A 15,108-nucleotide genomic window follows, 5' to 3' on the forward strand; every position below is an offset into this window, starting at 1 on the left:
CTCTTGTCAAGGGCTTCCAAAAACATCTCTTTATTGGATTCCTCCTCATTTTTCTTTGGCCTTCCAAGGCTAGACTCTAGAGTGATAGATTCAGGATTTGCTTTCAGGTATTTTGATAACTTTTGGAGTAGTTAGAATCAGTGTCAGTTCCCTCTCAAAGCCTTTACCATGAGGGAGGCCGGAGGGAGACCAGAACTTGGTACTCTCTGGAGATCTGCTGAGATCAGAGCTGCTATACCCACCCTCTCAGGTTGTCTCAGGAATCTACATTTTTAATAAGCCATCCTAGGTGACTCCTGGGCAAATTTAGTAAATAGTGTTCTAAGCCACAGGGTCCCAGCCTGGCCCCACTTTGGAATCCCTTAGAAGGCTTTATGAGACCCCAGTGAGTAATCTCAATGCCTGGTATTCTGGTTTATTTTATCTCATTGTAATCTGGGGACATTTTTTGGAATAGAGTTATAATTTACAAACAAGTAAATGCACCTCTTGAGGGGTAGATTCAATTAGTTCTGACAAACCGTCATTGGAAACAAAATAGAAAACATCCCTTCTCAACACCCCACAATGTCCCTTGGGCCATTCAGTCCCCACCCAGGGTAAACCTGTCCCTACAGAACTTCTGACCTCTCCCTAGCTTACTTCACCCGATTCTGAACTTTGAGGAGTGGAGCCAGGTGATATGTATTTGTGCTGGAGAGTATGTTTATTCACCACAAAGAATTAGGGAGAAGGGCAGGTGTTCTCTTGGTAACCCAGATGTACAGCTAGAATGGATTAAGATCCACTGCTGCAATAATCTCATTGAACCTTTACAAATTATGCTCCCTACAGCCAGTATCAGGCAAAATGAAGAACTGTGGGGGAGGGAAGATTTGTCTCTATGCCACTGGGCAAGTCCTCTCAGCCAGGTCCTGGAGATAACATGAGTTCTTACACCAGACTGTATCCAAGCCTCACTCCCTTTATCCCCTTCATCCTTGAGTTCACATGGCTTCCCAGTCTGATAAGGGAGGAGATTTTAGTATTACCATATTATAAGCAAGGAAACTGAGGTCCATGCAGATGGCCGCAGTCCTTGTGCTAAACACTTTTACCCACTGCTGCCTGCCCAGAGCTGGTGTGATACCCTCCCCCGAACAGCTTGTCATTTCTCCACTGAGACCCTCATTAAGGCTGATCAGAGAGAAAGGAATTCCCTGCCTTTCTTCCTACATGACCACCATAAAGGTCCCCATCTTCAGGGGACTCTAAAATGTCCTCAGTGCACTTTCAAAAGGTTTCTTGGCTCTGTGAACCCCAAGTCCTAGAGAATCTCTCTTGGACCTTTTCTGACATGCAGATCTCCAGTTGGGGATGTAATTCAGTGACAGAGCGCTTGCTGCCATAGCAACGTTCTGGGTTCCAACCCCAGCACTGCAAATAAATAAATAAACAAAGTCCAGACACTTGCAACCCCATCTTGCAACCAGATCTACAAGTTGAACCTGGGTGTTATACTTTAAAAAGTCTTCTGTCCATGGGCCAAGCATGTAGGAGCTGTGGCCCACAGGAAGAAGACAGAGTATGGTTTCTGGCAACATCTTCCGGCCAAGTTGATTTTTGGTCACCTGCCCAGGTGGACACTAGAGGGAGGGATCTGAAAGACTCCACAGCTGCTCTTGTGCTCAGACAGGTCAGGTGTGTCCAATCTGCGGCCTGTGGCCCACAATACCTACAAATGGGGCCCAGCACAACATTGTAGACTTACTTAAAACATGAGATCTTTTTTGCAATTTTTTTTACAATTTTATGGTTCTTTTTTATATTTTATTTATTATTTTTATTTCATGTGTATGAGTGTATTGCCTGCATCTGTGTAAGAGCATCCATGTTTTACAATGCCTGCGGAGGTCAGAAGTGGTCATTGGATTCCCTGGAACTGTAGTTGCAGATGATTGTTAGCCGTCATGTGGGTGATGGGATTTGAAACTTGGTCTTCTGCAAGAGCAGCCAGTGCTCTTAACTGCTGAGCTGTCTCTCCAGCCCCAATTGTATAGTTCTTGAGTGTGAACTTTACAGATGATAGTGTTGTACTGCACTGTCCAAAGGTTGGACACGCCTTATTATAGACAGTCCCATGACTCCCTATAAATTGCTCTTGCCCCTGTTTCTCCCAAGATCCCTGCTGGCAACCAGCCCCGGTCCTCAGCCATGCCTTTGCCCTCTTTCCACAGGTTACTCCATAATGCAGGCGGTACAAGCCACCATGATCCTCTCCACCATCCTCTCTTGCATTTCCTTTCTCATCTTCCTGCTCCAGCTCTTCCGCCTCAAGCAAGGAGAGAGGTTTGTCCTGACCTCCATCATCCAACTCATGTCATGTAAGTTCAACTGTGAGCATCTGCATTGTTCATCACATAAACAGAAACCAGGAGCTGAATCTTTAAGCAAAACCCAACTCCTGATCCTTTTCTTGTTATCCTTTTTATGGAGAACCAGAAGAAACAATAAATAATTCAAAGTTCAGTCTTATCCTTGTGTCCAGGTGGGCCTTGTCTCTGAGAGTCCCCTTTCCCTCACTATCCCCTCTCTCACAGATACCTAGGTCGCTGAATCTTGCATTCCTTCTCAATTGGATGACATCTAGATTTAAGGTTAACTCAGAACAAACCATTAGCAGTGTATACATGCAGAGTCCTTCTTACAGAATGAAGCACAAACACACCATTATAATATAGAACATGCAGTGTCCCTATCTTTGTGCCCCATCAAAATAACTGGAGGAGGGAAGTGAGGGGACACCCAGAAAAGAGAAGCTGGCTACTATACCATACAAACAACACATTTTATATTGATGACTTTAGAATTAGTTAGGGAGAAAGGGGCAATGTTCCCAAGGCTTGATGATTAAGCTGGGATCTGTAAGGAGAATAGTAATTGTAGTTTACAGCATACTACCTGGATGCAGAGAGGAAGGAACAGTGTGCCAGGTAGAGGGAACAACATGGCAGAAGTCCTGTGATGGGGAGGACCCAGAGGCTGGGAGAGCTGGAATGTGGAGATGAAGGTACGGTAGGCAGAGTGGCCAGACCCTATGAGGGTTACACAGGTTGTAAGAAGGGGCTTCTGGTTTGTCTTCTAAGCTGGTGGGAAGCCATCAACAAGTGTTAGGCTAGTTCCAGGATGAATCTTGGTTCACGATGTATCTGAACTCTGGTTTTGTTTCTGACAGGTCTATGTGTCATGATCGGGGCTTCCATTTATACGGACCGGCGCCAAGATATTCACACCGACAACTATATTATCTATGCGGAGACATCGGAAGGCAGCTATGGTTACTCCTTCATCCTGGCCTGGTTGGCCTTCTCTTTCACTTTCATCAGCGGCCTCATGTACCTGATCCTGAGGAAGCGCAAATAGATTCAGGGAGCTGGGCTGCTCTCCCCACAGCAGGGCATCCACATTCACATAACCATTTTGTATATAATCATTTTTTGTGGTTTTTCTAGCAAACATATTGTTTCCTTTAAAAGCTTTAAAAAAGAAGAAGAGAGAGGAGTTTTTGCATTCTTAAGATCAGAGACTGAACCATGAAGGCTGGTTAGAATGCCTGCCCACCAGAAAGTCTCAGTCAGGCGAAGCAAGATCAGCATGGAGGAAATCAGCAGGACAATTCTTCCCTGTGGGGCTGGACTGGAGTGTGACTGGAGGTGTGGAAAGCAGGTCTCTGGGGACAGACTCCCTCAAGGTTTCTGCCTTGTCCCGCCTTCCCTTCCCTTCAGCAGGTGGGATGAAGAGGGGCGTCTATCTGTAGATGTTGACCCCAAGTTCATGTGAGAAACAGGTAAAGACAAGCCCTGGGGTTCTGTCTATAAGTGAGCCAGAGTCCCAACCCTCCTGCAGTGAACCAGGTCACCACCCAAATTTACTGACAGTCTGCTGCGTGTCTTTGGGACAGTTGATCCTTAACCTACATGCCACATTTAGGCAGAGCATCTCTGTAGGTGATTTCTTAGGGCATCTTATGTGCAGACTTTCAGTCCACTTGGCAGACCTTCAGAATCTCTCATCATGGGATGGGACTGGGTTTTTGAGGTTCCAACAAGCTCCTCAGAAGTGCTTAGGTGCAGTAAAGTTAGGGACCATAGTCCCAGAGTCAGGGGAGAACAACCACCCCATAAATGTTGGCAGACTCGTGTTGAGATGGCCCCACTGCTGGCCACACCTTGGCCTCCACGAGCTCTGTCTCTTCAACAGCTGTTTACATCTGGGCTACCTGTGCTCCATTCCCAGGCCATATGTCTCCATAGCCAGACACCTCCCTGCCCTGTTGTAGAAAATCTGTCCTTTCTCTTCCTGTGCTGCAATCTAAGGTAGACTGCTCCCATTAACCCCTGTTTCTGAAGCCTCGGAAGATCATCTACCATCCATCCATCCATCCATCCATCCATCCATCCATCCATCCACATGAATGGATCGTGTCACATGGCAGTGCTGGGGTACCCTCCCAAGATGATTTCTTTCCTCTTGAGGCTCAGTCTGGAGAAGAACACAGACTAGAAATGAATTAGGAAAATTACCAACTATGATGGAGCTGTAGGGAACCCCACCAGAGATTCAAAACAGGCCAACAGGGTGGGAGGGAACCAGCTTTCTACGTGCCTGCTTTTAAGTGCCATGAGGCATTTAGATGGCTCTAAATATAGCTCCATTCAGATGTAACAGATACCATTTATTGGACAGAGCCCATCTGTGTTCCACCCAAAGAACATTTCTGTGGAGGGTGTCACAGTCCCCACAGTAAGTGAGACAAAAGGGTTCCCCAGAGCTATGCTTCTCGATCTTTAACAGGTATCTTGGGAGACTCCAGCTTGGCAGGTCAGAATAAATCAACAGTCCAGTTGATTCCAAGATTGTACTGAGAAATGAGGCCCTAGGAAAGTTGTCAATAACACACGAGAAACTGTGCTGTTCTGGAGACTCCAGAACTCTAGAAAGATGTCTCTTCCCACCTCCGTATCTTTTCTTTCTTGTGTTTTAAGCATCAAGCTGGGGAGGTCCTGGGACAGGATGTGGGACTTTGTGCTAAAGGTAGGGGTGGGTGATTAACCACAAGCTCAGTTCCAGTGGAGCTGGGCTGATGTCAGATCTGAGTGACGAGGGTCATCAGGACATGCCTTCAGTACAGGATTAGCTTCCTTCTTTCTTTATCCCTCCCTCCTTCCCTCTTTCCTTTTGTCCTTTCCTTTCTTCCTTCCTCCATTGGAGAGCCCACTAGGGTGACAAGAAGCTAGAGAAAGGCAAATGACTACTTCCTGCCTCAGTAGAAGACTGTGTGCTGGAGTGCAGGGTTTTTTGGATGTCTTCTGAGGCCTACAGAAGAAGGCTGGGCCTAAAGTGCCTGCCACACTTTCTGCCTGGGGCTTTTCTATTATGTTCTGATAGTCATGTTGGAAGAAAGCAGAACAGTTTAGAACCAGAGGTGTGGAAAGCCTGACCCCTGAGCCAGCATGATTCCCACCAGAGAAAGCCTCAGGGCTACAGAAGTGCTCCTGTCAAATTTGATAGGAGTGCCCCACGGGTTCTTCTGGCTGCTTGCCACTATGACCAGCTTTCAGTGCTCACATCCACCCATGACACAAGAGGTGCCTCTTTCCTGCTCTGTGCCAAACATTCAGGAAGCTGGAAAGTGACAAGGGTGTGAGGAAGAACAGATCCACCCTTCTCCTCCTAGGTAGAATCAGCTCTCAGTTGGTGCTTAACACCTGTTATCAAAGAACATGGACAAAGCCAGCCAGGCTATCCAAGAAATAAGCATTAGGACCAAACCTGTCACTGCATTTGAAGGAACCGTAGTTTGCGCATCTTACGACATTTTTATAAAGTACTGTAATTCTTTTGTTCGGGGGGGGGGCATGTGACGGAGACAGACTAACCCGTGTTTGTCATTTGCATTAAAGTTATTTGAGGTCTCTGTTTAAAGTGTTTAGTGAATGTTTCTGTGTTGTTCTGCATGTCGTGTGTCCGTGGACCCCAATACAGAAGAAGCAGAGACCAGCATCCCAACCCCTGCTATGGGCTGTAGGGGGTATGGTGGGGGGTGCACCCCTCTCACAAATGGGCAGACATTATCTAGGACTATTCCTGTGGACTGAAGTCAAAGAAACCCTAGAGCCCGAATGTAGACATACTATGCCCAAATGTAGACACACTACACACAGCTGCCCCCAACAGGAGCTGTGTCAGCAAACTAGATGGAAGTTACTAAACTCCCTAATAATGTACGGGTTACCACACAGCAAGGCTTGCAGAGGGCAGCAGTGATGGGGAAATGCTAGGGGAAGATTAGAGGTTATGTGGAATCTTGTTTTGGGGAAAAGTGTGGTTTTATGGTAGTAAGAGACTTCCTACTTCATATACCCTTAGAATAGTATCTTTTCTGTTTTGTGTAACTTGAAACTGTACATGAAAAATAAAATGTTAAGCCAGATTCCCCAGAGTCACAGACTCTAATGGTCTCTGTAGTGGTGACACCTAGGGTAAGGTACTAGAATGCCAGGCAGCCACAGGAGTTCCCATCAGTTCTTTAATGTGACCCTTGCCTAGTGGCACAGGCTTGCTATCCCAGCTCCTCAGGAATCTAAGTCAAGTTCAAAATCTGCCAGGGATACAGAGTGAGTTCAAGGCCAGCCTGGACAACTTAGTGAAACTCTGTTTCAAAATAAAAAGTAAAAAGAGGAGATTGGAGAGATGGCTCAGTGGTTAAGACCAGCTGCTCTTGCAGAGGATCTGGGTTTGGGTCCCAATACCCACACGGTGGCTAACAAGGGTCAGTAACTCCAGTTCTAGGGGACCAGTGTCCTCTTCTGGCTTCCACTGGTGTTGCAAACACTTGGTGCACTCGCATGCATGCAGGCAAAACACTCATACACATCAAAAGAAATTTTTTTAAATAAAAAGAGGGCTGTGGATGTAGTTCAATGATAGAGTGCTAGTCTAGCATGTACAAGGGTCTGGGCTCAATCCTCAGTATTAGGGGTGGGGAGAGATAATGTATGGTTTTTACAGCTAGTAACCAGTGATTGACAGCTCATCACAGACTAGCCTCCACTCCCTCCTCTTCTATCATGGGGCTGGCCTAATGACTGTTCACACCTGTTCACACAGGCTCCCACGCATTGAAGGGTTTGGTGCTTAATGGATTTTGATGTCCAAGTACTGTCTTAAAATTCTTAGTGATCACATGGGATCCTCTCTCTCTCTCTCTCTCTATATATATATATATAGAGAGTATATATATACTATATATATAGTATATATATGTGCATGTGTATATATATATATTCTTTTTTATATTTTATTATTTTTTATGAGCATGCGTGTATTGCCTGCATGTAGGTAAGTGCACCCGTGTCATGCAATGCCCGAGCAGGACAGAAGAGGCTGTCGGATCCCCTGGAAATGGAGTTACAGACAGTTGTTAGCTGCCATGTGGGTGCTGGATTCGAACCTGGGTCTTCTGCAAGAGACTCCAGCCCCAGTTTTTGTTTTTGAAGGGAAAGAAAGCAAAGTTTATTAAGAACTAGAGTAATAGTTTTTTTATTTCCTTTTCTTTTATCTTTTTTGAAACAAGGTCTCTTGAAGCCAAGGTTGACTGACCACTATGTACATTCTCAGAATGACCTCACACATTGGCTCCTCCTGCCTCTACCTCCTGGGTGCTGAGATTACAGGTATGTACCCCAGGCCCAGTTTATGCAGCATTCTACCAACTGAGCCTCATTCGAAGCCTCTCAGATGAGAATCTTACCTTGGTTCTACCTAGAGCACAACAGACCGGGTCTGTCCAGCCAGTTGTCTTTGTGTTTTTGTCATTTATTTTGTTTTAAGCCTATGAACTGAAAGTGTTTTGTACATTTTAAAGGGGTTGGTGGGGGGTATGAAAGAAAAAGATGACACCTGACCGGTAAAGATGACATTTCATCGGAACATAGCCACGCTTTGTTTGCACAGCTCTGTGCGTGGCTGCCTTCACATCAAGTTGTCACGGCAAAGCTGAAGACACTGTGTTGTCCCACACTGTGCTGACCTGAGAGTCCAGTTGTCTGGCCTTCGAGTTTCTGGGTCACTGAATCTCCTTCCAGGTCAGCTGCAGACCTCCTGGAGGAAGACTCCACCCTCTTTGCTCTCAAGTGGTTTAGGTCTGAGATCTTTCTCTTGTAGGATCTTACTGAAGGCTGTAAAAAGTTAAATATGCCTATATTCTGACCTGTTTCTGTCTTAATACAACAGCCACTCTTTCATGGATAGTGTAAAAAGCTGATAGTGGGGGCTGGAGAGATGCTCAGAGGTTAAGAGCACTGACTGCTTTTACAGAGGACCCGGTTCTGATCCCAGCACCCTTATGATGGTTAAGAACTACCTGTAACTCCAGTTATGGGGGTTCTGGCACCATCTTCTGGCCTCTGTAGGCATTGCACGAAACAGGTGTGCTTACAACATGCAGGGAAAACACTCATACATACACATTTTTTTTTAAGATTAATTTTTTTAAGTGACAGTTTGGGCAAGCAATATGGCTCAGAGGGTAAAGATGCTTGCCATGAAGCCTGATGACCTGAGTTTGATCTCCAGAACCTACCCATATGGTTGAAGGAGAGAACTAACTCCTGAAATTTGTCCTTTGATCACTCCACAAATGCTATGGCACGTATATACACACACACACCCACTTTCAAGAGGTGAAAGTTTAAACCAAATTCAAACCATGGTCCATTGGTCAAATACACACCCACTCATTTTCTGTTTTTTTTTTTTTGTTTTTGTTTTCTTTTGTGTGTGTGCATTTGTATGGGGAGAAGGTACATGTGCTTGTGGAGGGCAGAGATCAGCCTCAGGTGTTCCTCAGGTGCCACTGACCGTGATATTCAGACAAGGTCTCTTATTGACCTGAACTCACCAAGGATCCACCTGTCCCCACCTCTCTGGCACGGGGATTACAGGTGCACACCACCATATCTGGCTTTAATTTTAATTTTTTTTTAGCATGGATTCTTGGGATTGAACTTAGGTCCTAGTGTTAGCAAGGCAAGCACTTTACCAACTGAGACATATCCCAAGTCCGGGGTGAATATTTTCATGAGAGGAGAAACACCACAGGGAACCATAAAACCTAAAAACATTTCAGACCCTGGAAAAGCAGGAATGCCACCGCCCCCTGGTGGTAGTAGGGAGCAACAGCAATAAAGAACAATTTGATTCTGTTGAGGAAATCCTGCTGATGAAAGCTCATTCCTCCTTGCAGTGAATCTGCTACCACCAGAACAGGGCCATGTGCTGGTTGCTATTAATCTCAATGTATTAATTTTTAGCCATGAGATTTTGGCTCCCTTTTCTCCCTTTAGTTAAGTGTTGTTACATTGAGACAAATTTATAGTTACAGATTGGATGTCAGTGTGGAATTTACCTAACAGTTGCCCTCTTTATCCGTAGGTTCCGTGTTCATGGGTTTTGCGTCCCAAATTCAATCACTCACCAATGAAAAATACTTTGAATGTGTGTTGTGTGTGGTGTATTTACTTGTTAGTATGAGTGTATGTACGTGTACATGTGGGGACGTGTGTGTGTGTGTGTGTGTGTGCCTGTGTGCCTGTGTGTCTGTGTGTATGTATAGCCAAGAGGTTGATGTCAAGTGTCTTTCCTTGATTGCTCTCCGCCTTAATTTTTACTTATTTATTTTTAATTGGCTGGAGAGATGGCGCAGCAATAATGAGCAGGTACATCTCTTCCAAAGAACCTGTGGGTTCCTAGCACCCACAGTAGGACGCTCACAACCACCTATAATTCTAGCTCCAGGAGATCCAACACCCTCCTATGGCCTCTGCATGCACCTGCATTCTCTCAATTCTCTCTCTCTCTCTCTCTCTCTCTCTCTCTCTCTCCCACACACACACATAAATAAAAGTCTAATGGGCTGGAGAGATGGCTCAGTGATTTAAGAGCACTAGCTGCTCTTGCAGAGGATCTGGGTTCCATTCCCAGCATCCACATAGTGGCTAACAGCCCATGACTCTATTTCTAGGGGATCCAACACCCTCTTCTGACTTCCAAGGGCATTGCATGATATAGGTACACTTACACACATGCCAGCAATACACTCATAAAAATATAATAATAAATAAAATATTTAAAATAAATAAAAATTTTAAAATAAATCTTGAAATTTGATTTTATTTTGTTGTATGTTTGATGTGTGTGCACATGCCACAGTCATTATGTGGAAAGCAGATGCCTAAGGAGTTGGTCTTCTCCCTTTTTCCTCACGTGGGTTCTGGGGATCTTCAAACTTTACCCACTGAACCATCCTCCTAGTCCCTCTACCTTTATTTTTTGAGAGAGGGTCTCATTGAACCTGAATCTCACCAATTTACCCAGGCTGGCTGGCCAATGAATTTTGGAGACCCTCCTGTCAATGGGACACTGTGAGGATCTGGGGCACAGCTGCCTCTGCGATAAGATTGATATGTACCAGGAAACAGCAATAGATTGTAATAGGCAGTCTCTTTTTAAAAATTTGTATGTGTATGTGTGTCTGTGTGTATATACATGTATGTATTAGTGCCAATGGAGGCCAGAAGATGGTGTCAGATCCACTGAAACTGAAGTTGCAGGTGGTTGTGAGCTGCCCAACTTGGGTGCTGGAACTCTGGTCCCCTACGAGAGCAACAGTGCTCCTAACCACTGAGCTCTCTCCAGCCCAGCAATTCTTTGTTTTGTTTTGTTTTGTTTTGATTTTTCGTATATGTATGGATATGTGTTATTCATGTTGTATGCATGTTCACATGTGTGGGCACATGTATAGGAGTACATGGAGGCCAGAGGTTGATGTTGGGTGTCTTTCTCAATTATTCTCCACTTTATTTCTTGAGTCAAGGTCTCTCTAAACCCAGAGCTCGCTAGTTTGGCTAGACTAGCTGGCCATCTTGCCAGGGATTACTTGTCTCTGTCTCCTGAGCGCTATTACAGGCAGTTGCCATGCCTGGCCAGTTTTTTCTGAGAGTTCTGGGATCTGAACTCGTTTTTACACTTTCTTAAGTACTTTATCCCCTGACTTATCTCCCCTGTGTTTCTATGAGCAGCAGTCTTGATGATGGCAGGTAGCTGGGGTGGGGGTGCTGTTCAATCTTGACTACAAAGCATCTGAGCCCCATTGGAGAACAGAACCAAGGACAGTCTATGCAGCCACAGCCTTGGCATCGCTTAGATCCCAGGACACAGCACAGGACTCCCCAGTGTCTTCCCTGACCCATGTTTACCATCAGCTAAAGAGGACCAAAGACACCAGGCAGAGAGTGCCCTCTGTGCTGTAGGAGCTAGTAGTGCAATCTCACCAGGATCTTGGAACATGCACGGAAGGGGTGTGGATGGCCCTTGGCATAAGGTTACTCAAACAACATTCTTTTTCGTTGTTTCATTTTGTTTTAGGCTGGGAGGTGAAGTTACATTGATATGGCTCCACAGCTGCTTTGGGTAAAGAAGACCCCAAAAGTTTAGCCCTGGCAGGCATGTGTCCTGGTACTGGGTCTGACCCCAAGTCGCATAACATCATCCACGTTCCTCCATACTGTACCATGCATTAATAACAGGATTTCTTTCACGTTCATGACTGGCTAACATTCCATTGTGTAGATAAGCCATATTTCTTGTGTGTGTGTGTGTGTGTGTGTGTGTGTGTGTGTACACATGTGGGTGTTGAGAGGCCAGAAGAGGACACAGAATGTCTTTCTCTACTACTCTCCACCTTATTCCCTTGAGATGAGGTCTCTCACTAAACGTGGAGCTAGGGTGGCAGCCAGCAAGCCGCAGCAGTCCTCCTGTCTCCACTCCTCACAGTGCCAGGGTTCAGGCTCATGTGCAATCACGTCTAGATTTTTATGTGCATGCTGGGGATTCCAACTCAGAGCCTCACACTTGCATAGCAAATGCTCTCACTCACTGAGCCGTGTCCCCAGCCATAAACCGCATTTCTTTACCCATACGTCAATTGATGTAGATCTTATGTTAGACCATGAACAGCAGGATTGAATCTTAAAGGGCTTCCTGGAGGTGGCAGCTGTCCTCACTACTGACAGATGAGGCAGAACAAGAAGTGTGGAGGGGTGGGTGGACAAGTGCTGGATGGGACTGAGGCTATACCTCTAGGATAAATGAGAGAGCTGGGCTACGAAGAGTTTACAACAGGATCTGTCTGCATCTTTCCATAGATCTGCAGACAACTCACAGTGGCTTCTATACCTTGGTGAGGTCTGGCTCAAAAGCTGCCTGCCTGCCTGCCTGGAGGTGAGTTGATGCAGATGCAGTCACCACTGGAGGCCTCGTAGAAGCTAGGGACTCTGCCTTCACATGTCAGCTGGCCTGCCAGCTTATTTTGTGACAAGGGAGCTGGGAGCCAGTGGGCAATACAGGCAAGTGTTGAGACGCCAGAGTCCAAAAGTGCTTTGCTGAGCTCAGATTTCTCCCTCTGTTCACATGTACTTGGAAAAGTCTTTGTGATCTGCTGTCTGGACACTCTGCCTTAAATTCCACAGGGATGCATTAAGAATGCAGATTCCTAGGCCAACCCCCAGGCTTATCAAATGGCAGCCTCAGGACTGGGTCTCTGGAAGCTGCCATTTCACCAAGTCCTCTGGGGACATAGATTGAAGGGTGTTGACAGATTACAATCCTGAATATTTGGGGGGGTCTTTTTGAGACAGGGTCTCCCTGTAGCCTGCTGACCTGGAGCTCTCATGAAGATCTGACCTGGCCTTGAATTTACAAAGATCTGCCTGCTTCTGCCTCCCGAGTGCTGGGATTAGAGGTGTACACCACCACACCCAGCTATAATCCTGAATACTTTGTGGGGTGCATAACTCTGCAAACTCGGCCAGTTGGTTCGCATTAATGTTAGGACTCAAGGCACCTGAACTTTCCTCCTTCTCAGTCCGGTCTTTTCTTTCCCTCTCTGGGGACAATAAACTGTGACCCTGGGGTGGTATATATATATATATATACACACAGACTATGTGCGGGAGGAAGGGGTGTACATGTAGGAGATGGCCAACAGAAAAGAGTAACGGGCAGAAAGATAAATAGCACATGAAAGCTGAACAGGGACTACTGGGGGGAGGAAGGAGACAATGGGAGGGGGAGGAGAACAAGGGAGGGCGGTAGAGGGGCAAGGATGAACAAAGTGCAGTGATACTGGGGCTGGAGAGATGGCTCAGTGGTTAAGAGCACTGACTACTCTTGCAGAGGACCCAGGTTTGAATCTCAGCACCCATGTCGGCTAACAACTACCTGTAACTCCATTTCTAGGGGATCTGATGCCCTCTTCTGGCCTCATGGGCACTGTGTGACACTGGTACACTTACATACATGCAGGCATTTATATGGAAAAATTCTTCCAACAGCAAAGACACCAAGCATTCACCCAGGGAGAGTCAGAACGCTCCTTTATTCCTTGCTCATGCATGAGGGTCCAAGTAAGCTTCGAAGGTCTATTCGGTTCCAGGGATGGATCTGAAGTACAGATGAGGAGTCTATAGTCAGTTTTTTTAATCGCATTTCTTCAGTTTCGGAGTTTTCACTTTTTTTCTTTTTTTCTTATTATTTTTATGTGTATGAGTGTTATGCCTGCATGTAGGTAAATGCACCTGTGGCGTGCTATGCTCGCGGACAGAAGAGGCTGTTGGATCCCCCGGAACTGGGGGTCCCCTGGAACTGGGGGATACAGTCGTTAGCTGCCTAATACAGACAGTTGTTAGCTGCCTGGGATTCGAACCCAGGTCTTCTGTAAGAACAACCAGTGTTCTTAACTGCTGAGCCATCTCTCCAGCCCCTCTATAGTCAATATTATGTCATCATTTTATGATTAGCACCTGAGCCCTATGTTTCTTTCCCTGATGGGCCATGTTATCTCAGGAAATTCCTTCCTGAGTTCATTTGGCCAACACTGTTTTTAAAGTAGATATCCCAGGCATGGGTCAGGGCATCTGCTGCCTTTTGCTCTACAACTGTGCTAGCTGATTGGGCTAAGACCCAATCAAATGGTCATTTCATTTTACAGAATTAGATATCATCAGCAGAGGTTTAGATTTCTGACACGTTTGATCTACACTTTTCTTGGACTAATTGAACCAGATGCCTCATAAGCCATTTGGTGAACTTTCCATTTTCTTAATTTTACATGTTTATCAACAGTAGAGAGACATCGTGAGTAGATAGCATCATAGCGCTTCAAGACTTTAAAGAGTAATAAAACATCTCAGGGTAGTGAGAATGCCATAGAGCAATAAAACATCTCTGAGCATCCCAGGGTTACATTTCAAGGTATCCAAACACTGAGTAAAACAAAGGAAACTTCAAGCAGCCTAAGCTTATGAGGACATTATATAAGAACACAGTTATTAGAATATAACTTTTCCTTATCATCATAGCACTCATACACATAAAATAAAAATAAATTTAAAAATTTTTTAACTTTTAAAAAATATTTTATTATTTTTATTTTATGTGTACGAGTGTATTGCCTACATGTATGTGAGTGCACCCATGTTGTGCAATGCTGTGGACATCAGAAGAGGGCTTCGGATTCCCCTGGAACTGGAGTTAAAGACGGGTTGTAGCCGCCATGTGGGTGCTGGGAATTGAACCCGGGTCCTCTGAAAGAGCAGTCAGTGCTCTTAACCACTGAGCCATCTCTCCAGCCCCAATAAATAAAAAAATTTAAGGTACAAGGTTATAAACATATGAAAATGGTACAATAAAATGTATTATTTATATGTTAACTAAGACATTTAATTTAAAATATATATTACACCAGGTGTGGTGGTACATGCCTTTAATTCCAGCAGAGGTAGGTGGATCTCTGTGAGATCAAGGCCAGCCTTGATCAGTCCACACAGTAACTTCCAGGAGAGCTGGAACTAGAGAGACCCTGTCAAAAAAAAAAAAAAAAAAAAAAAAAAAAAAAAAATGAAAAAAGCCCCCTCCGGTGAAATCCCCAAAAGACAGTCTGAGAGCAGTGAACGTAAGAAAACCGGGAAAAAAAAAAAAAAAAAAAAAAAAGAAAAAGAAAAAATATCA

The 15,108-nt window shown here is 45.2% G+C and overlaps 1 protein-coding gene across 1 annotated transcript in view; it reads left to right on the forward strand.

Moving 5' to 3' along the window:
• Positions 1-5,964, forward strand: part of Emp2 (epithelial membrane protein 2) — a 36,148-nt gene extending 30,184 nt beyond the window's left edge. The window contains exons 4-5 of the mRNA XM_008829939.3: positions 2,217-2,363; positions 3,215-5,964. Coding sequence (XP_008828161.1) covers positions 2,217-2,363; positions 3,215-3,402 — 335 coding nt within the window. The 3' untranslated portion in view covers positions 3,403-5,964. The remainder of the gene's footprint in view (positions 1-2,216; positions 2,364-3,214) is intronic.
• Positions 5,965-15,108: the final 9,144 nt, after the last annotated feature.

This window comes from Nannospalax galili, unplaced genomic scaffold, assembly GCF_000622305.1.
Source record: "Nannospalax galili isolate Female #2095 unplaced genomic scaffold, S.galili_v1.0 scaffold32, whole genome shotgun sequence".
NCBI classification, from domain to species: domain Eukaryota; kingdom Metazoa; phylum Chordata; class Mammalia; order Rodentia; family Spalacidae; genus Nannospalax; species Nannospalax galili.